The following is a 24,174-nucleotide window of genomic DNA, read 5'->3' on the forward strand; positions in this document are numbered from 1 at the left end:
GATTTGATAGAATAAGACAAGTGATTATATATGTAATATCACATGTGATTGTTATGTATTATCACTTGTGATTGCAAATGCAAAAATCACATGTGATTGCATGAGGAATAACTTGTAGCTGTATAGTATTTTTAATCAACCATCAACCACCAAGAATCATAACCATCCAAGCATTAGAGACGATAAATATATGAACATCTAAACCATGCATTAAAATATCAAGTAGCATGTCATTAACCAAAAAACATCTTGACCAAAAGAGCCATCAACATCTAACCACTAACATGTCATTAACCAAAACACATCTTTCCAACCATCTACATCTAACCATACACTGAACTATCAAAGCAGAACAATAAAATACATCTTCAAAAATCTTCACTCTTCATTAGATTGCTGGTCATGCACCTCTTGATTTTTAGCTTTTTCAACTCGGACACCTCTTGATTGTTTTGCAGAAATGATAACCTTCCTATAATCTTTCTTTTCATGGAATGCGGCAAAATTTCTTGCATTTCTTAACATCTGCTCAGCATGTATGTTTAGATCATGCGACAAAATCTTCGATGCATAGCGAATCCTCAGCTTCCGTAGCTGATTCTTTTGTTCAGCCGACTCAGGCACCAATACATCAGACCACTCATTCTCTGATCTTGCTTTAAACATGTCCATGTGGAACATAGCAAACACGCCACAATCCACAACATTATCTATTGTTTTCCATGGCAGCGAAATCCTAATTCGTTCCAATTTTTCAATTTGATTTGCAAAAGGATGCTTATGAAATTTCATATGTTCAGCAAAAGCATATAGCTGGAAAAAACAAAATCATAAAAAATAAATAGTTATTAAATTAATGATTGAGCAGATGTTTAAAAACATTAAGTGTAAACAGGGGAAGCAAAAAAAAACTGATATTGAAGTGGAAAACGTACAAGTAATGATATTATAATAAACACTAACCAAAAGATTGAAAACTTTGGCGTATCTTGCAGCATAGTTTTTAACTACCGAAGAGTTGTCAAGTATGTAGAGCTTGGGAACTTTCATGTCAATCACCAAGACAAAGAAATGCCCATGTCTGCAGATTGGGAAAAATACCTGTTGTAAAAAATCAAAAAAGAAAGAAATTATTAGAACACAAATAATTGATTATGATATAAAGGCAAATAGACCTACAAATGTAAGCTAGAAATAACATACAAGATCAACTTTTCGGAGTGACGCAAGCTTTGGAAAAAATCGAAACCAAGCATTAGCACTTTCTTTGATTATCATCAGCTTATCTTCCTTTTTCATGTTCTTGTTGTCATACAAGTAAGAATACTGTAAATAAAATAACACATGTGATCATATATAACAATAATATGTAATTATATCTATAATAATCACATGTGATTATATATATAACAATCACATGTGATTATATATAACAATCACATGTGACTAAGTATTAAGAACCATAACACACAGATAGAAACAGCAAGCTAATATAGTACATAAAAATTTTTAAACGATAAAACTTACAATGATTGAAGAAGGGAAAAAAAACCTAGACGGGCTAGATTGTCCTCTGTACTTTTGCTCTTCGTTCAGTATAAAGCTCCATAAATCAATTACACTAGCCTCAACATAAACATCGGGGCAAAGTGATTCCAAACTAAGACGGTGTATCATGCTGCCTTTTCTTGATTCAAAAACAGTCTCACTAACAAACAAAAAAAAGGAGGGGGGGGGGGGGGTTAGTTTAATACATGTGATTTCAGAATATAATCACATGTGATTTCATAATAAAATCACATGTGATTTCATAATATAATCACATGTGATTGGCTTATAAAGCAGAAGGATTTGTATGTATTAAAAGGAAAAATTTTAGAAAACTCACGAAGGGCTAAGCTTCATCGAAAATAATTCCATAGCCAAAATAAGCTCAGAGTTTGTCAGAATGTCAGACACAACAGTCAGCTTGTTGATATAAGCAGATCTAAGAACGATTGTCCGATCTTTCTTTATAGCTTTTTTACAAAATTTCTTTGACTGGACAGCCGTTTGTTTCGGTAACGTTTTTCCAACTTCAGGGCTGCTTGCCAACTTGCCCTTGTCTAACAATTTCACAGCTTCATCATACTCCTTGTTCTCATATTTATCCTCCTGAGATAAGAGATGAAAAGTAGGCGGTGTTAAATTCATCATTGTTGGAGTATTATGAACAGGTAACCATGTAAGGCTTGTTGGTGCATTAAGTAAAGATATAATTTCACAAATATCAACGACCTCATTAACGTTGTTGTTAAACCATTGTGTCAAAGATGTGTACTCTTCTTCATTTTGATCTTTGTCAACATCTTTCTCAGCAACCTTTGGACCTACAACTTCTGTCACAACTGGAACAATTGGATCATCGGAATCAAGATTAACTTCTTGCTCATCATTCACATCATCATCAGCCTTGGATTGCCCATCATCAATCTTTTTCTCAGACTCAACCTTGTTTACATCAACACATTCATCATCTTTTTTCTCCGAATCAGCATTCTTCTCATCATCATCGTGGTCATCATCATCGTCATCATCATCGTCAGTTCCCTCTGACTCGGCCTTCTTCTCATCATCATCGTCTTTTCCCTCTGACTCATCATTGTTGACATCATCATCGTCTTTTCCCTCTGACTCATCCTCCATCTCATCGTCAGTCTTCACATCACACACATCCATTTTAAAGACTTCGTTCAACTTCTTTTCATAAGATATCAATATCTTCTCATCTGGGTACTTGGACAAACTTTCACGTATTGTCCGTGATAAAAAATGCTTCAACTCATTGACCAATTTAAACTTCTCCTCGATAACTTCACAATAACCCTGCATATAATGTGCAAAAAGCTTAGAATAGTTATAAAAAAAGATCAAAGTTATCGCATAATATAATATTATTTACTGAATGTATAATCAGACCAAGTATTATTTAATTAGTGAAAACAGGTGATTGTATACAAAAAATCAATCACATGTGATTTTATCATAAAATCACATGTGATTGTATACAAAAATTCAATCACAGGTGATTGAATACAAAAAATCATACTAACACAGCATGATTTAATTAGTAAAAACAGGTGTTTGAATTATAATAAAAAAAAAAAAAAAAAAAAAACCTACCTCAATCGCACGCAGATCAGCCTTATCCTCATCTTCAAGTTTGAGAAAACCCTCCCCATTTTCTGCTTCTTCGTCATATTCATCTGCAAGTTCCAACAGCCCAAATGATCCGAGCTCAGCCTCTTTCTTTGCACGAACCGCAATGGCTCCTTTCCAGTTCTTGAAAACTGGACGCCCACGAACAACAGGAAAAGAATCAAACTTTGTACGGTCGAGATATAGCAGCTAAGAAACAAACACGAAAAAAAAATCATAGTTATCAAACCAATTCGTAAAAAAAGATTGTTGAAAATCATATATGATATATAGATAATGAAAAGATAACTCACGGTGAGAAAAGTAGCAGCACCGGTGTAGAAACAGTTGGGATCATTTCTGTTCCATCCATTTTTGCTATATTTCAATGAAGAAAGAAGAAACATGGACCAGTTGATACTTGAAATATCAACATCGTCAGACAACCTCATCAACACATACGAACTCACTTTCCCATTTCTTTCACATGACACCATCGTGCTTGCAAACAACATGATAAAGTTCATCTGAAAGATACTATCAACTTCCGTTGAGGTCAGGATCTTAGAACACAGTGAAGATGAACGGGTGACAAACGGGGGTGGTGGAAACTGATTCAACCAATTTTGAACAAAAAGACTACCAAGCTTGAGTTCCAAGGTGTCTATATCAGTACCAACATCTTCGAGTCCAAACACATCATGGACAGCTTGGGAATCAACCTTAATGTTTCCTTTTTGAGTCTTTATTATCATCTCATCACCATCGAAATTGTCAACAACATAGTAAACAAGATTACCCGGCAATTGGTCTATATTAAACCCAATTAAAGAACGAAACCCAAGTCTCGTGACACAAACTTTTTGTTCGGGGGTCAACGAACACATCACCTTTGCAAACTGCGTCGGTGTTGTCCTTAGCCTAAGAGCAGGTAGCTTAGACTCAACTTCATCATCAGAAGGAACATCCTTAACTTTGTGTTTCTGTTTGGGATTATCAACGGCATTGGTAACAGACTGGTGTTTTCTTTTACCTGAAAAATGTGATTTACAAAAGTAAATCAGTAACATTGAACAAAACAAATCAAAGGTGATATCATTTGTTAACAGCTAAATGTGAATTCCATAGTGATTTCTTGTATAATCACATGTGATTGAAAAAACCTAGAAGATACTCACAAAATTTATACTTACACTCTGATTTAGCAACAACAGATATGCAACTCATACACAGATAAAAGGCACATATTAAACAATCACAACAAATAACATGTGATTAAAGAAGCAAATAACATTTGTTAACAGATTTCAAAAGTGATTTATTATATAATCACATGTGATTGAATAAAACCTAAAAGGTGTGCAACTCATACAAAAGATAAAAAGCACATATTAAACAATCACAACGAATAACATGTGATTAAAGAAGCAAATATAACAGCTAAATGTGTATTCGAAAGTGATTTCTTGTAATAATCACATGTGATTGATAAAACCTAAAAGGTAATAACAAAACTTATACATACAATCTGATTTAAGAACAACAAATGTGCAACTCATAAAGAAGATAAAAAGCACATATTAAACAATCACAACAAAAATCATGTGCTTAAAGAAGCACACACACGAATGCTATATCACGAAACCCTGAAATTTGAAATCATCAAAGGAATACAAACAAACTTGATTGATTATAAACGAACATCAACAAAACTTGTTAAAATTACCAGTAGTTTTGGCCGGAGCTTTTTTATTAGCCGGAACATGCTTTTCAGCCGACGACGATTTTTTGATTAGAGAATGCTCCGATTTAGCCATGTTTGATGGAAGATAATCGATTAATGTGTATAGCTGTTGATGATTGTTGATAATGGCAGCTTTGATCGGTGTTGATCGAAGGAAATTAGCGGTCGATGTTGAAACCCTAGAAAGAAGTGTGTGTTTGTGTGTGAAATACAGATCCGATGGAATGAAATTCCAAGCGGTGGGTGTATAACATATTTTGCCTGTGTGGACGAAAATACCCCTCCGCCATATATTGGGACTTTTAATCTGATCCGTTGATCAATCTCAATCTAAAGGCTGAGATTTGTCCCCTCAATCTCAACTTAAATATAGATTTCATTTGAATATTCTTCTTATTTTATGTTTAAAAAAAAATTAACCCCCTTAAAATTTGTTAAAAATCCGTCTCTACTCTCTAGACTTGTTGGGTTGATACTACAATAAATTGCAAATGAAGCTCAATATCAAATCCTCTATGCCATTGCATATGATGTGGTACAAAATGTGGCAAAACACAAGCAATGTGAAAATAATATTCTCATAAATTAATTCCAGACTTACCAAATATTTTCTCTACTACAATAAAAATGATGCGATTAAGCTACCACACTGACTCGATTAACCATCTTATAGCGGGATATAAGCTCAATTCAAGTGCGTGTGCTTCCAAAGAACTGGAGGTGGTGGATGTTTGCCGGAGAAGTAGCATTTATAAGCGGTGGTGATGGAGGAAGTTGTGGTGGACATTGGTAGCACTTGGTAAAAATACCAAATGTGTCAATTTGATGTATGAAATTAGTCATACTTGCCCAACCTCCAAATCCGAATCCAATGATGAATACCCACACAACTACAAACACGTTGATCGTGTATGCACCTACCCATCGTCCTAGGAACTTTGGTGGTGGCTCTACCGCGTTCTGTACCACCAAATACAACCAGTTAAGCAAATACATATAATTATAATATAGAGTTAAAAAGAGACATTTAGCTCAGAAGTGTAATAGTAATTTATCAAAGAAATAATAAATGAATGTATCATATAATTTAGGCTCTACTTGTTTACCTCTCGAGCTGCAGGTGATCGAAAAGTGAACATGTGTGCAAGAGCAGGAATGATGTAGACAGTGAAACTAACAAGAAGAGATCCAACGGTTGAATTGATAGGTCCAAAGAAAGGGAATATGATGGCGAGAAACCATATAGGGACGACTACAGGCAATCGTGCTGCAGCACGCTTGCACATGCTTTTGCACTCGTGCATTCCGATTGCTTTCTCCCACACAAAGTATAAGGGAGTGCAAGCGAACCCAAATGTTATAAACTGACAATTAAACAATACAAGGTCTCGAGCTAAATATAACTTTATTAAATAAGCACATAGTAGTATGGAAATACATTTGATGGAGTAACAACATACTTGGTGAATAAGCATGAGAATAACAGCCATGTTTCTCCATGGGGATCTCGGGAGGAGGGCAAAGGCATTCGCGTGGTTAAGTAACGAGTCCCCAAATGCCCAATAAACTGCTGCCGCTGATGGAAGTGTAAGCGTTAATACATACGCGGTAGCCCACAAGTAAATCGTCTTGAACTTTTGTGGCTTCCACATCGCATGCATGATTTCACTGTTCAACACGTACAATCTTCTTTAGTAGTAGTTAATTCATATTATTCAGTTTAATAATTACCAACTACTACTTTTTGTCATACTTTTTGATTGGCACCTTAAGTACCTACTAATTAAACATGTTAATTAATTAGACTAAATGTAAAGTTAAAACTATATTTTTATATAAGGCTAAGATAAAATTAATACTCTTGTAGATAAGACCCGGCCCATTGTTTCTTCCATATAAACATTTTTCTTATTAAGCCCATGAAGTCAAAAGCCCAACATACTTAGGCTTAACACCAAAAAGTTATGGTTCTCACTGTCATTATTGGAGATTTTGTAGCCAAAGCTTATTGGCTCCAATGTTGTTTACGTATATATATATATATATATATATATATATATATATATATATATATATATATATATATATGATGTATGTATATTATACAAGATATTTTAAACTTTTATTGTAAAATATAAAAACTCGAAAAAAATATGAGCAGTGATGATAAAAGAGAGGTCGTTATCTGGATTGAAAATCGTATAAAATGTAAGAAGACAGAAAAGGGGTGTCCCAAGAAAAGAATGATACTATGTCACCCATGCCTGAGTGGGGTTATGATTGTAATCTAACATGTTTAAACTGTCATGCTTCAGAAAAGACTTATGTTTAGTTGTGGCTGAGTGCACACTAATCCAGACAAGGACCAGTCAAAATCTAGGGAATCTTTACACTTTTTTACTATGGTCACAACATGTCCCGAACAAAAATATTTTTCCACATCAATAATCAATAATTCAATAACGAAAGAAGAAACTAAAGTATATATACTAAAAAGCTCATTGAGTTAGGCTTAGAATTTTTTGGTCACAAGAGCAAAAGAGCATCTCAGATGTTAATTACAATGATATACGGAGTAGTACTATTATTAGAATTGAAATGAGAAAAGATAATGTAGGGGTGCGTTTTGTAGTTAAGGTAAAGGACAAGGGTGCTGTACACTTACACAGTGACGGCATGTCCCCCGAACGTATAGAGAATGTTTGTAGCCCCAGTGAAGTAAAGAACCATCTTTGCTGGACCTGTATGTTTCACCCCTTCCACCTACACAATTTACATTTTACACCCCCACACTTACTTTATTATACTAATAAGCAAACATATTTTTCCATACGTGGTCCAAAGTTCACTTTATAGAGATTCTAACGTACATCAGTAACATGTTTACAAGACCCAAGTCTTGTTATAGTCTTATAGATGGTTGTATGACATGTATGTTTTCAAGAACATGTATATATGTTTATCTATAAAACTATGCATAAATTAGCTAGGTACAATTGTTATTATTTGTTATTGTATAATTGTGATTATTATTACTCGGTATTGTAAGTAAAAAGGAAATGAGGATATAAAAACCTGTCCGTGAAGGATTGAAGCAATGGTTAGGTACCAAGCAGTGTAGGTAGTCATGATCAATCCAAGAAACGACCAAATTCGGTAGTTGTGAAATGATGGGATGAATACAGTTGTAGCACAACATGCACCGAAGATGTATGTCCATGTCCTCTTGTCTAAATTGTCATTTATGTAATATATATTGCTGCAAAAACAAAAACAAATATCCACAATTCCTTATATAGTTGTATAAAATCCAACATATCAAGTACAATAAGCTAGTAAACGCGGACCATTAGGCCTATATATGTGTGATACATGGTAATATTGTTGTTTTCCTACATATCGGATATCGGATTTAATTAAATGTAATGGTAATCACGCGCTACTAATGGTCAACACATGTACGTGTTACTTTACTATATATATGTACATACGGGAGTACTCATTTAGCATGTAGTTTGTACAAGATATATGGAGCATAATCAGATTGTAAATTGGGCTCAATTAAGAGATGGATGTACATGTACCTAGCACAGGCTATGAGTTGAATCACGGATCCAAACAGAAGAAAGGTGCAATTAAATCCCAAGCCAACATTTCTCCAATGTTTTCCAAGCAGTCCATCAAGAACTTCAAACCACTGCAATTATATTATATTAATCAAGGCAGGGGTTTTCGGGCTGCGTATTCATATTTAACGTAGCTTTGTGTATTTACAGAGGGGAACACGGCCATGTGTTAAGTGTCATTTTAGATGTCGTTGTGTTAAACGTTTTTAAAAGGTATCCGTTTCGAACGTAGATAGTTTTGTTTTGTTCAATAAATTTTTTTGAGTGTAACGGTGCTGTCGAAAAAATTTAAATCGCGGCGAGCAGAAAGATACGGGCTGTCGTTGTATTTAGCGTTTTTTAAAAAGTGTCCGTTTCGAACGTGGTTAGTTTCGTTTTGTTCATAAAATTATTTTGAGTCTGAGGCTGCCGTCGAAAAAATTTAACTCGTGGCGAGTGGGAAGATACGGGTTGTCGTTATGTTTAGCGTTTTTTTTAAAAATTGTCCGTTTCGCGTATAGTTAGTCTCGTTGGTTTCGTAAGATTTTTCGCAATCGAATGGTGGTCTCGAAAAAATTTAGCTCGCATCGAGCGAGAAGATATGATCCGTTATAAATTTGGGTGGAATGGAATTAGTTAATTTTATTTTCATAAAATTATATATTTACATTTTTAACCCCTAAAAAAGTGTAAATTTGAGGTGTTGTTGTGTAAATATAGTCGAAGTTGAGGAACCTTTTGTAACGTGGACGCCAACTCAAAACAACAATCCGATATAAGTAAAACTACAAACAACCTCACCACATTTAGTATATGAGGGTCAATAATAATTAACTAATTAATTAATTAATGCCACATTGACTCAATTTTAAATGACAAAAAATCTAATGTAATGTACGACTTTTACAACATGAACCACAACCCCTCATGACCAAATTTACTAAAAACATGTTTATGACTATATTTGTATATATAAGAAGTGAGTACAAAGTAGGTACCTGGATGACATGATTTCTGAAATCAGTCTTTTCTCTTTCTTTTCTAGTTCTGTATTCAACATATAAAATGCTGATGAGATAAGCAGTCCAACTGCCCATCAAACCATAGAATATTTGAAACAGAATCCCTGATACCATTCCTAGTTGTGAAAATGAGTATGGTAGTGTAAGCAACACTTGTGCCACCTACACATACATACATACATATATTATAAACATCATGACACGTCATTTATTCAACACGCATAATTAATGAAAGAAAAACAGTAAGACTGCGTCGTATTAATTAATCGATGATCGAGATACAATACGTTGTAGGCTTGCCGTTCTAGAATTTAAATAGTACGTGGCGTAACAAATGAATTACGTAATTAGTGACAAATAATAAGTAGTTCGTAATATATACGTATATATACCTGATTTGATGAACAACTAAACCAAGCATCATAAGCAGAACCACCATGCCAAAAGAAGTTAGAGATAGTGGATTTGACATTTTTAGGCTTCCCTTCAACCTCCATTTCAACATAGTTTCCTGCTAAAACTGTCTCAACAACCTTGTCATGATGATGACCTTCATCCATCACTACTATATACCTTCCTACCTTTTTCTCTCTTTCGTTTCAATATACTATATACTATATAATATATAGTAAAAACTCTACCGTAAGAAATTAGTAATTTGTATGGGTTTTATGAAACATGTAGAGTTCTACAAGAGATATGAGGGTGCAGTTGTATTTATAGATCAAGAAAGCACACTAAAAGAGAATAGGTGAAAGTATGTCTACATGTTGGCATTACTTTATATCAAAATTTTAGACTTTCCATGCATAAGTCCTAATGTCCTATTGCTATGGTGACAGGGTTTTTAGGCGTGTTAATTGGTGTATAGGGTGGGGTAGTTTGCAGGTAACGTACCAACCGTGTTAGTAAATGAAAAGTAGTAAGCTTAATGACGTTTTGAATGATGTGTCAAAATATAATAAAAAAGTTTAATGAAAAAAAAAGGATAAGAATATCTAAAATATATCAATATCAAATTAATATTACAAAAACTAAACTTACATCTTTGCACGCCGAAGACTTCTACGTGCTAGAATGAGCACGCCAACCATATTTCCTTCCAAACACGTTGCGTTACCGGTGTGTTAGAGGCGTGTTCCGAGCACACGGGTTCTAACATGCCCAATTGCGATAGGCCTAATTGATCGGCATATAGTATAGTGATAGATAATTTACATACCATTTGGGGCACATAGCCAACATATGAAGTTGAGGTCAGTCAGTTACTCTTCGCGATTCCCTTTTTTATTGGTGAATTTACATGTAAAATTGTAATTAATTGTGAAATTGCTAACTAGTGTCATCATCTATGTTATTGTTAAAGTTAATCATCTTAAGCTATTATGTCATTTATGTCGTTTATTACTATGCTATAATTGTTAAACTGAAAACTGAATGATTGATATATTACTTAAATTCTACGGTATATCAAATGAGAGCATATATTGTCACAAACCCTAAAGAGACTAATGGTCTAAACACAACAAACATGATACGTAGGCTAAAGTGATATGGCTAAATGCTATTTCTAACATCCTTCGCAGTTGGAGTGGGAGTATACCGAACGCTCAAACTGGAACGAAACTCATAGAATAAAACGAACGGGAGACTTTTGGTGAAGATGTCCGCAAACTGATATCTGAACGGGACATAGAGGACTCGTACCTGTCCCTGAGCAACTAAATCGTGAACAAAGTGAATATTTATCTCAATGTGCTTGGTCCGCTCACGTTGAACCTGATTAGTAGATAGATAGGCAGAGTTAAAATTATCACAATAAACTGGAGTGGCTGAAGTGAGGGGACAGTGAAGCTCTCACAAAAGATTACGAACCCAACAAGTCTCGACAACGACATTGGCAAATCCACGGTATTTTGCCTCTGCACTAGAACGGGAGGGCGTGAGTTGCCGCTTGGACAATCATGACAGAAGGTTGTTGGAGAGAAAAACACAATAGCCGAAAGTAGAGCGTCTGGTAGTGTGGTAACCAGCCTAGTCTGCGTCAGAGTAAGCAAACAAATGTAATCGGAGTTGACGCATATAGCTGTAGCCCAAGATCGGTAGTGTCTTGAATATAGCAAATGATCCATTTGAGGGCAGGCATATGCTTCTCGTGAGGATCATGCATGAAGAGGCAAATCTGATGTACAACGTAAGAGATGTCAGGGTGACTAAACGTGAGATACTGTAAAGCTCCAATAAGGCTGTGGTACAAAGTTGGGTCTTTCACAGGAGGGTCGTGACTCGTGACTGGTATTTTTGGCCCCTAGTTCATAAGGGTCCCGCATAGATGACTTGTGGGCATACCCACCCGCTCAATAATCTTGGTAGCGTACTGTTTCTGAGATAAGAACATTCCATATTGAAACAACCCAACCCGTATTCCATACGATAATTTTTTTTTGTTAATACACATTTACGCGCCAATAAAAAATGTAAACCATTCCACACGTTTCGTTAAAACATACAACAAGTTTAGTGTTTACCATAGGCACGACGGCCATTAACAAATGTGATACAAGTTTGACCTATCCAAAAAATGATAGTTTTAATCCAAACAACACATCGAGCATGGTTTAGGGCTAAACTACCCAAACGCTAGGCCAACTTCCAAAAGCTCCAACGAAACATCATCAAAGGACACCTAGTGCCCAACAACCCCTTTCCCCGTATTCGCACCTACATCTAAAAAGATAAACAACGAGAGGGGTAAGCTAAAAGCTTAGTGAATGCAATAATTATACATGTTCATATATAACCTACTTGCTTGCAATCACTTACCATACCGCATACAAGCTAGCAATTCGATAACTATGCAAACATCATGCATAAACTACTATCCACAATTCACAAGAAGCTAGCAACAACAATAGCATATAGTTCACAATTTAATTATGCTAGATACGAATTCACACAACCATGGTTAACCAATCGAACAAGGGAACGGTACTTGAAAGACCGTCGGAGTTCATAACATCCATTAGTGTTACTTAATCGCCGCGTAATCACTAATCCCCTCGGGTGATGTCTTGAACACCGCGACTAACTCACCCCCATGACAATGTGGCGTCTTGAACACCGCGACGATCGCACATGTCAATCAAAACCATGAGTGGTGCCTTGAACACCGCGGCATCCACTCCCATGACAATGTGGTGTCTTAACACCGCGATAATACCACATGTCAATCAAACAATGAGTAGTGTCTTGAACACCGCGACAATACTACTCGTTACTTAGAATGTGGTGTCTTGAACACCGCGACAATGCCACATTCATACTACACAAATAAATACATTATATGCGTACACGCATAATTATTCCACTCACCTTGACACAAGGATGATGATTATGCACTTCCGAACTTCAAAGCAATGTACCTAATACATTAAGTACACTTTCAATACACAACTAGTGGAGCTAACCACATTACTTACACTTGGCATTTAATGACCCAATTCGCATTAAATAACCCAACTACACAAAAACCGCTCATAAATGGTCAAGACACATATTAAATCACTAAAGCTAGTGATTTAAAGTCTACTACCTTTAACTAATGAAAACTTAGGGTAATTCATACCCATTTCGCCCAATTAGGTCAACTAGTACTCATTTAACCCATTTTAAATACCTAGACTCACAATCGAGTCAAACTTACCCATTAACACTTCTTTCATCAATTTAAAGGTGTATTAGTGACTTAACAACACCATTTAACACCTACAACCTCAAATCATTAGGCCAAACCCTAGGTTATGGCCATTAGGGTTTACTTCCATCAATATAACCCAAATCCACCCATATTACCCCCAAATGGGTCTTACAAGTTCCAAATGAACCAAACCCTAGCATAAACTAATTAAAACTCAAAACATGGAGTTAAGACTTACCAACACTATCCTCTTGTAGCTAAGAACAAGGAGAACAACTTTAACTGTTGCTCCAAAGATCAACTCTCAATTCTCCACTCACAAATCTTACTTGAATTCAAATGAGTTTTTAAGTTTTGAGAGAAATTAGAGAAAGAAAATGAAAAAGAAATGAATAATAGAGGATAAGTGGCTGAGACTTGAAGTCTCCATCAGATCTATACGCGAAAAGACGATTTTTCCTTGAACCACTTATTTTAAAAACAAAATCCGGAACCAGTTCACCCAGTGGGTCGCGGCGCGGCCCCAATTGTCACGGCGCGGCAAATAACGTATTTTACAAGCTGTCTTAAATCATTTCTGACTCAGATTCTAGTTATTGGTCGCGGCGCGACCTTATTCTCCGTGTCGCGACATATAAGGGAAAACTCGACCTTTCTTAACAGGCCTCCTGACTTTGTTTTGAGTTCAATGTCGCGGCGCGACAAAGGCTTCCGCGGCGCGGCAATGGCCTTCAACTGTTCCATTCGACAACTTTACACAACTTAACGATTTATTCAACTTGTACACCTTGTTTGCGCTTCCTACGCACGACTAAACTTCATCTTTTAGTCTCACAAGACTTAACACCAACAAAGACCCATGCATAAACTTATACATGCATATATTCTAAACACATATATATACACATACATATTCGTATATATATATTTACACAATAACTAGCACTTAGGTCTTTTAATCACATAAACGCACAAGTTATAAGCGTACTAATAAATAAGTTTGTACCTTTAAATATGTATGGGAAAAACGGGATGTTACAACTCTCCCCCACTTGAATCGGAGCGCGTCCTCGCGATCCAAGCCGCATGACAAGCCGGAAGATAAACCAGGACAAACTCTTCGGATTCCCACGTAAACTCGGAACCCTTTCGATGTCGCCATTGCACCTTGTAAGTTCTAACTTCTTTGTTACGCAACAATTTAACCGTTTCATCAAGAATGGCTATCGGCTCTTCAACGTATTCTAGCTTATTATTCAACGCAATTTCATCTAACGGCACCCAAGTCGAGTCATCCGCAAGACACCTACGGAGATGGGAAACATGGATCCCCGCAAGCTCTTCGGGCAACTCTAGTCTATAAGCAACCTCACCAACATGTTCCAAAACCTTGAAAGGACCAATAAATCGAGGAGCTAACTTTCCTCGCTTTCGAAACCGAATAACACCTTTCCATGGAGAAACCTTAAGCATCACCATGTCACCTTCTTGAAATTTGATCGTTCATCTACCTTTATCGGCATAAGATTTTTGTCTATCTTGCGCCGCCTTAAGTCGAGCCCGAATCATCTCAATCTTACTATTCATCTCTAGAACTAAATCGGTACTCCCGATTTCTCTTTGACCCACTTCCCCCAACAAATAGGAGTTCGACACCTACGCCCATAAAGCATCTCATAAGGTGGCATTCCAATTACCAAATACATACTTGCACACATTCCAAGACATGCAATGCACACATCACTCGAAGCCTACTACGATCACTTAACGTACATGGAATCATCGCGCGTTCCTCCAATTCCCTTAGGCAATTCTTCCCAATGAATCACCCTCAATTATTCAATCTTCGCTCGCGATTTATCCAATCCACGAATCCGAGCACTAAAACTCGCTAAATCCCTCACTTCGGGAAGAACTTCAACCACAATTTCATACCGAGACATCGTCTCTATCGTATACCCATAACAAGCATAAAGCTATAGTAACCACGTCCCCAACATGAAGTCAACGAACCGACCGATGAAGACCGAGTAAAAGTGAATCCTTACGGATAACGCTTACCACTTAACATCCCTTGTAGTGCGCAAACACGGCTAATACGCAACTACCGCAAATATGTGATCAAAACACGACTATTGTATCACTAATCACATAACGTGGCCCTTATGACCGACCCACCGGTGTATAGAACAATCAATAGTTCTGAATACTATCAACATGGAGGTTATTTCACACAAAACTCAAGGTGTACAAAAACGGCTATCGTGATATATCCCTAGTGTGCAAAAAAAAAACGGCTATTGCAACACTACCCACAATATGTGAGCGAAACACGGCTATCGCATCACTATTGCCAACGTGTGAGTAAATATCGGCTACTACTCACAACCATGTGCATAAAACGGCTATGTGCACAATTTATACGGGCAATTAAAATCATAAACATACAAATAACGGTTCTTTCCGGAAACCGCCTACCATCAATCACCCCCAAGGGTGGCTAACGAAGAGCTAATCCTTCCGGATATCACTCATCACCTAACACAAGTCAAACATGGTCAACTGAGAGATAAACCCAAATAACACGTACACGTAATTTACCTCATTATACACAAAATAGCTATTGTGTCACTACTACCTAAAATGTATGACAATGAGGCATCGTACCCTTTCTCAAAGTCCCATTACGCTACCTCGGTAGGAATGCAATCCTAAATGAAGTCGGCACAATTTCCTTGAAATAACATTACCAACTTCCTCGTGTGGTAGTACCAACTCCCCCACTTAGAACTTCGTTCCTCAATTAAATAGCCAAGATTACAAAGTCAAGCGATTCCACCATTACTGGCTCAATTCAATAATATTAAGAACTAACGTCTACCGTCACCACTACAAAATCATCCGCCCGACGATACACACATGCTCACCCACTTTGAAAAGTGTGACTATTGCTCCAACAACGAATGCATACCGCCTTGCATCCCATAACACGTACGTCATCAAACCTTGCTTTAACACTTAGCATACAAAAGATTTCGGATCGTCCTTCGCCACCTCATAACAATCATTCATTAACACGAACACAAGCATCCCTCTTACAGTCGTCTGTTTGCTAAAGCTTGTAAAATTTCCACTTAGTCACTCGCGTACATAAGGGTTTCGGCAAGGTACCCTAAGTACAATATAACCGTAACACCAACAGAGTCGTATACCACGCCATTACTGTGACGACCCGAAAATTTCCGATCAAAATTAAACCTAATCTTATTATGATTTCGACACGATAAGCAAAGTCTATTAAACTGAATCTCAAAATTTTTGAACCGTTTTCATGAGTGCATTTACCCTTTGACTATCCCCGACGATTCACGAACCACGATTTATAAATATATATATATATATATATATATATATATATATATATATATATATATATATATATATATATATATATATATATTTATTTATAACATGTATGATATATTAGTTCATTCTAAAATAACTAAGTATTATTATTATTTGTTGTTATCTTTTATGTTATTAGTTTTAATAAATAATTATTAATAGAGACTACTTGTTTGTGCAACTTGTATTATATTAATATATATAAATATAGTCATAACATGCAATTATATATCCATCTCGATCGACCAGTATCACACACAAGTCACTTTTCCTTATTTTCCTTGATTGAAGACTAACAACACTAAACAACATACATTTTTAACTTTTGTTTTTCCCTACCTCACACAACACTAACCAGCTTTGTTGTTTTCTTTTTGGATTAGAACTACACAACCTCATTTTTTTTTTACTTTTATCATATTCATATTACTATGAAGTATTAGTTATTATTATTATGATTATTATTATGATTATTATTATTATTATTATTAATTATATTAAATATTAGATTATAAAAACAAAAATCACGCGATGTCATAACCCGTCCTTAACCCTAAGAACGAGTTAGATAACGTATGATTTCATTGTGAGTATATTAAACATCTAAAAATGAACCATTAAAATTGAATTACTAACAACGAACTGCTAACTACGGACTAAGGAATTATTCAAAGTATTAAAAGTATAACAAGTATATATATGTGACGTTTGTTTAAAAAGAAAAGGTATTGATATATTATATATGGATAGGTTCGTGATATCAACCGGAGACCAAGTCAAATTATATATATATCTTCAAGACGAAAGTGAGTATATAGTCCCACTTTTAAACTCTAAATATTTCGGGATGAGAATACATGTATTTTATGTTTTACGTTATGGACACAAGTAACTGAAAAATATATTCTACGTTGAGTTGTACCACTGGCATACTTCCCTGTAGCTTGGTAACTGTTATTTACAGCGGCATTGTAAACGCGAATCCTGTTGATAGATCTATCGGGCCTGACAACCCCAACCGGACTGGACGACCAGTATTCAACGGTTGCACAGTACTTCGTTTCGTGACTACACTTGGTACGGTGTAGTAAGATTTCATAATAAAGGGAATATGCGACGTGATTAAATGTTAAGTATGGTTACCAAGTGCTCAACCACTTAGAATATTTTTATTAAACTGTTTATATATGAAATCTTGTGGTCTATATATATATTGCTGCCGGCACTAAACCTATATCTCACCAACTTTATGTTGACGTTTTAAACATGTTTATTCTCAGGTGATAATTAGAAGTTTCCGCTGCATTATGTTGAATTTGAGCAGGATCTTGCGTACGCATATTTGTGTCAAAAATAAAACTGCATACCCAAGGATTTGTGTTGTAAAATATGCTCGAAATCGTGTTGTTATCATTATATGTAAAGTTTGTAAGTCGAAGATTATCGCTAAACGATAATCATCTTTTTATTGTCTAAAGCTTGTAACAAAAATAATGGTTATGGTTTGTAATGTATAATATATGCAGTTTCTCTTTTAAAAATGTCGCATATAGAGGTCAATACCTCGCAATGAAATCATACGTTATCTAACACGTTCTTATGGTTAAGGACGGGTTATGACATGTGGTATCAGAGCGGTGGTCTTAGCGAACCAGGTTTGCATTAGTGTGTCTAACTGATAAGTCGTTAGGATACATTAGTAAGTCTGGACTTTGACCGGGTCTGATTTAAAAACCATTGCTTATCATTGTTGGTTAAAATTTATATGTAAATATTATGTAGTACTAATGGGTTAGTTGTTGTATGATAGATGTCGGGCTCAAAACTTGTTATCACATTCAGCGACTCCGAACCAGAATCTTCAGATGGTGTTCCAGTCATTAACCTATCCGATGACGAAAATAATATCTTTGGGGAAGACTCACAAATTCCGGATGAACCGACTATAGAGAACCCGGAAAGTGAACCCGAGGAGGAAAGTGAACCCGAGGAGGAAAGTGAACCCGAGGAAGAAATACAGGAAATTACAAAAGACGAGTTCGAACTAGGAAAGAAACGAAAGGCTAATGAATTAGAAAATTCAAATCCCGAGTTTAGTAAGGATGATGTGGCACCAACTCCACTAGACACTACCACCCCTATTCCCGCTATTCCTATTCGTGCTGTCCCGGCATCCAGTTCTTCAGCCCCACAGCCAAAATATAGGCAGACAGTTAGGATAAGCGTTAGGCCATTCATTGGAACTAAACGTCCTAGAAAATAGACCAAACGATGCGCTGCCGTATTAAACCATGGGATCATATAATGTTTTGTATAATATTATTAGTGTGGTTTGCTTAATGTTCGATGTAAGATAAGCATATGTAAAATAGTGAAGTGTGAAATGCAATAATTTTCCATGGTTAAGTATTATTTAGATTGTAGTAATTGGTTCGGTACTAAGCTATTAAGTATGAACATTAACGGGTAGGTACTACCCTAGATATAATTATAAAACGCTAATAAGAAGAAAAGGCTTTTATAATAATACCTGGTTCATATTATTAATAAGCTATAATGTACTGTAAATATACACTACATCTATAATATTCCATGTGAATAATTATTTTCTTTTCATTCTTATAGAAGAATATGGCGCGATTGAACCGAATGACGGAACAAGAAATCCAGGAACTCATCAATCAACGAGTGAACGACAGAATGTTATGGGTCGAGGCTGCAAGAGGTGCTGCAGTTAACCCAAATCCTCGTGTGGGGTGCACTTACAAAACTTTTCAAGCTTGCAATCCCTCATCATTCAGTGGAACAGAAGGACCGATCGGTTTAACCCGGTGGATAGAAAAGATGGAAACTGTGTTCAAAATCAGTGGTTGTGTTGAAAAGGACATGACCAAGTATGCATCGTGCACTTTACAAGATAGTGCACTCACGTGGTGGAAAAATTATGTGAAGGCTGTAGGAGGAGATGTAGCTTATGATACTCCGTGGGAAGAATTCAAAACAATGTTAATCAACGAATATTGTCCAAGGAACGAGGTTAGGAAGTTGGAAGATGAGTTACGAAGTCTGAAGGTTATTGGTACTGAAATCACCAACTACAATCAGCGATTCATGGAATTAGTTTTGCTATGTCCTGAATTGGTTCCAACCGAAGAACGGAAGATTGAAATGTACAAAGATGGTTTGCCCAAAAAGGTCAAGGCAAATGTTACAGCATCGAAACCTAAGACAATTCATGAAGCTATAACCATGGCAAACGAGCTAATGGATCAGGTCATCATGGATAAGAAAGCATCCAATACTGATGTGAAGGTATCAGGTAACAAAAGAAAGTGGAATGGAAATTATGATCGAGGTAACCAACAACAATCTTTTAAGAAACAAGAAACCATACAAGGTGCAGGTGGTGGTTCAAGCTTTGGTTACAAAGGACAAAATCCTTTATGCAACCGATGCCACAAACATCACTCTGGCTACTGTAATGTGGTATGCAACAAATGTAATCGAAAGGGTCATCTTGCTGAAGATTGTAGGGCTCTCGTTACAAATACAAATGGTACCAAGACTCCTGCCACCAATGCAAATAGAACTGCTTTGGCTACCATTACTTGTTTTGGGTGTGGAAAACAAGGCCACTATAAGAGCCAGTGCCCGAATCCAGAGAAGAATATCGGACCTGCACGTGGAAGAGCATTTGTTATTAATGCTAAAGAGGCATGTGAAGACCCGGAGCTTGTTACGGGTACGTTTACCATTAATAACTTATCCGCATCTATTATATTTGATACTGGTGCTGATAGAAGTTACGTGTGTAGAGACTTTCACGCTAAATTGAATTGTTCATCATTACCTCTCGATGCTAAGTACATGATTGAGTTAGCTAATGGTAAACTAATTAAAGCCGATAAAATTTGCCGTGATTGTAAAATAAATTTAGCCGGAGAAACATTTAAAATTGACTTAATACCCGTAGAATTAGGAAGTTTTGATGTAATAGTCGGCATGGACTGGATGTCCAAAGTAGGAGCTGAAGTTGTGTGTGCCAAGAAGGTAATTCGCATTCCTTGTAAGGATAGAATGCCGGTGATGATTTATGGAGAGAAGGGTGATTCAAAGCTAAAACTCATTAGCTGTTTGAAAGCCAAGAAGTGTTTAGAAAAGGGATGTTATGCTATTTTAGCACATGTTAATAAAGTCGAAAAGAAAGAGAAGTGCATCAACGATGTGCCTGTGGCAAGAGATTTTCCTGAAGTTTTTCCGGAAGAATTGTCGGGATTACCTCCATTTAGATCTGTAGAATTTCAAATAGATTTAGTACCAGGAGCCGCACCAGTGGCTCGTGCTCCATATAGACTTGCACCGTCCGAGTTAAAAGAACTTCAGAGTCAGTTAAAAGAATTACTGGATCATGGATTCATACGACCAAGTACTTCACCGTGGGGAGCTCCGATTCTATTTGTTAAAAAGAAAGATGGATCTTTTAGGATGTGTATAGATTATCGTGAATTAAATAAGTTAACTATCAAAAATCGGTATCCACTACCGAGAATTGACGACTTATTTGATCAACTCCAGGGATCATGTGTTTATTCGAAAATCGACCTAAGATCGGGCTATCATCAATTACGTGTCAAAGAAGAGGACATTCCGAAAACTGCTTTTCGGACACGTTATGGTCATTACGAATTTTTGGTCATGCCGTTTGGATTGACGAATGCGCCAGCTGTATTCATGGACCTCATGAATCGAGTTTGTAGTCCGTATTTAGATAAGTTTGTTATCGTTTTCATTGATGACATTCTTATCTATTCCAAGAGTGAGCAAGAGCATGAGCAGCATTTAAGGTTGATATTAGAGTTGTTGAGAAAAGAACAGCTATACGCTAAATTTTCTAAGTGTGCTTTCTGGTTGAAAGAAGTGCAATTTCTTGGCCACGTTGTTAGTAGCAAAGGAATTCAGGTTGATCCAGCAAAAATTGAAGCCATTAAAAAATGGGAGACTCCTAAGACACCAATGCAGATACGCCAATTTTTGGGTTTAGCCGGTTATTATAGAAGGTTTATTCAAGATTTTTCCCGAATAGCTAAGCCGTTGACAGCGTTAACGCAAAAAGGGAAGAAATATGAATGGACTTCTGAGCAGGAGAGTGCATTTCAATTACTAAAGAAGAAGTTAACTACGACGCCTATTTTATCGTTACCAGAAGGGAACGATGATTTTGAAATATATTGTGACGCTTCGCGACAAGGTTTTGGTTGCGTTCTTATGCAACGAAAGAAAGTTATTGCATACGCATCCCGACAATTGAAGATTCACGAGCTGAATTATACGACGCATGATCTAGAACTGGGAGCAGTCGTGTTTGCATTGAAGATATGGAGACACTACTTGTATGGGGTTAAATGCACTGTGTTTACTGATCATAAAAGCCTTCAACATATTTTTGATCAGAAACAGCTGAACATGAGACAACGTAGGTGGGTCGAGTTAATAAACGACTATGATTGTGAAATTCGTTATCATCCCGGGAAGGCGAACGTGGTGGCCGACGCTTTAAGCAGAAAGGAACGAGAACCAATTCGAGTACGAGCAATGAACATAAAAATTCGCATGAATCTCAACTCACAAATCAAAGAGGCTCAACGAGAAGCACTTACTAAAGAAAATATAGGAAATGAAATAATGAAGAAGTATGAGAAGCAACTCGTTATACGGGAAGACGGAATTCGATATTTTGCAAATCGTATTTGGGTACCGAAGTTGGGTGGATTAAGGAAGTTGATATTAAATGAGGCACATAAGACAAGATACTCGATACATCCTGGAGTTGGAAAGATGTACCAAGATCTTAAGACACATTATTGGTGGCCTAATTTAAAGACAGACGTTGCAACATATGTTGGGGAATGTTTAACTTGTTCCAAAGTCAAAGCTGAACACCAGAAGCCGTCAGGGTTACTTCAACAACCAGAAATCCCAGAATGGAAATGGGATGGTATTACCATGGATTTCATCACGAAGTTACCTAAGACTGCCTGGGGATACGACACCATTTGGGTGATTGTTGATCGTCTCACCAAGTCTGCACATTTCTTGCCTATAAAGGAAACGGATAGAATGGAGAAACTATTACGATTGTATATAAAGGAAATTGTTTCAAGGCATGGAATACCTATTTCCATTATATCCGATCGTGATAGTAGATTTACCTCAAAGTTCTGGCAATCACTACAGGAGGCACTAGGAACTCGTTTAGATATGAGTACCGCATATCATCCGCAAACGGACGGGCAGAGTGAAAGAACAATTCAGACTCTTGAAGATATGCTCAGGGCATGTGTGATCGATTTTGGAAACGGATGGGATAAGTATTTACCGTTAGCAGAATTCTCGTATAATAATAGTTATCATGCGAGCATTGGAGCTGCGCCATTCGAAGCATTGTATGGAAGGAAGTGTAGATCTCCTATCTGTTGGAATGAAGTAGGAGATCGACAATTAACTGGTCCCGAGATCATACACGAAACGACTGAGAAGATAGTACAAATCAAGGAGAGATTGAAAACAGCCCGTAGTCGCCAAAAGAGCTACGCCGATGTCCGAAGGAAACCATTAGAGTTTCAGATCGGGGACATGGTTATGTTAAAGGTGTCACCGTGGAAAGGTGTAATACGCTTCGGAAAAAGGGGTAAACTGAACCCAAGATATGTAGGCCCGTTCAAGATCATCGAACGCATTGGACCGGTAGCTTATCGACTCGAGTTACCGCAACAACTCGCCGGAGTACATAATACCTTTCACGTCTCAAACCTTAAAAAGTGTCTTGCAAAGGAAGACCTCACCATTCCTCTTGAAGAAATCCATGTCGATGAGAAACTACAATTCATCGAAGAACCAATCGAAATCATGGACCGTGAAGTTAAACAGCTCAAGCAGAGCAACATACCGATCGTTAAGGTTCGTTGGAATGCTCGAAGAGGTCCTGAGTTTACTTGGGAACGAGAGGATCAGATGAAACAAAAGTATCCACACTTGTTTCTCGATGACGCAAAATAGGTACAATTTTAAAATTTCGGGACGAAATTTATTTAACGGGTAGGTACTGTAACGACCCGCACTTTTCCGATCGTTCTATACTTATGAGATTAATATTTACATAAATTAAACCTTACCAACATGATAAGCAATCCAAATTGTTAAGATTTATGTTTTTGAAAAGAGTTTTACACAACGTTTGACCGTCTAGTTTGACCGATGATATCACGAACTATACAATATATGATAATTATACATACATATTTAACATGATCTCAGGATGTTTTAATATCTCATTTTGTATTAATAACAAAAAGTCATAAGTATATTTTGAAACTACTAACTTAAGTTTTCAAAACAATAACCTACGTAACGTTATTTGACATAAATACTGATGATTTATAATGTTTATACATATATCGTATAAGTAATGTATTTAATCATTTTTAAAGGGCTTTTATACATAAAACAATATAAGTATATTTACAA

The 24,174-nt window shown here is 36.5% G+C and overlaps 2 protein-coding genes across 2 annotated transcripts; both read right to left on the bottom strand.

Moving 5' to 3' along the window:
- Nucleotides 1-231: 231 nt before the first annotated feature.
- On the bottom strand, nt 232-5,109 carry LOC139852820 (uncharacterized). Its single transcript, XM_071842158.1, has 9 exons — nt 4,904-5,109; nt 3,492-4,210; nt 3,163-3,387; nt 2,278-2,865; nt 1,889-2,154; nt 1,528-1,708; nt 1,204-1,326; nt 964-1,101; nt 232-813 (listed from the first exon to the last, which is right to left on the bottom strand). The coding sequence occupies exons 1-9, from the start codon at nt 4,992-4,994 to the stop codon at nt 379-381; spliced, it is 2,766 nt and encodes a 921-aa protein (XP_071698259.1). The 5' UTR covers nt 4,995-5,109; the 3' UTR covers nt 232-378.
- Nucleotides 5,110-5,463: 354 nt separating this feature from the next.
- Nucleotides 5,464-10,199, bottom strand: LOC139851551 (auxin transporter-like protein 2). Its single transcript, XM_071840633.1, has 8 exons — nt 9,941-10,199; nt 9,525-9,710; nt 8,506-8,618; nt 7,997-8,180; nt 7,587-7,684; nt 6,382-6,589; nt 6,028-6,285; nt 5,464-5,881 (listed from the first exon to the last, which is right to left on the bottom strand). The coding sequence occupies exons 1-8, from the start codon at nt 10,106-10,108 to the stop codon at nt 5,612-5,614; spliced, it is 1,485 nt and encodes a 494-aa protein (XP_071696734.1). The 5' UTR covers nt 10,109-10,199; the 3' UTR covers nt 5,464-5,611.
- Nucleotides 10,200-24,174: the final 13,975 nt, after the last annotated feature.

This window comes from Rutidosis leptorrhynchoides, chromosome 6 (assembly GCF_046630445.1).
Source record: "Rutidosis leptorrhynchoides isolate AG116_Rl617_1_P2 chromosome 6, CSIRO_AGI_Rlap_v1, whole genome shotgun sequence".
NCBI classification, from domain to species: Eukaryota; Viridiplantae; Streptophyta; class Magnoliopsida; order Asterales; family Asteraceae; genus Rutidosis; species Rutidosis leptorrhynchoides.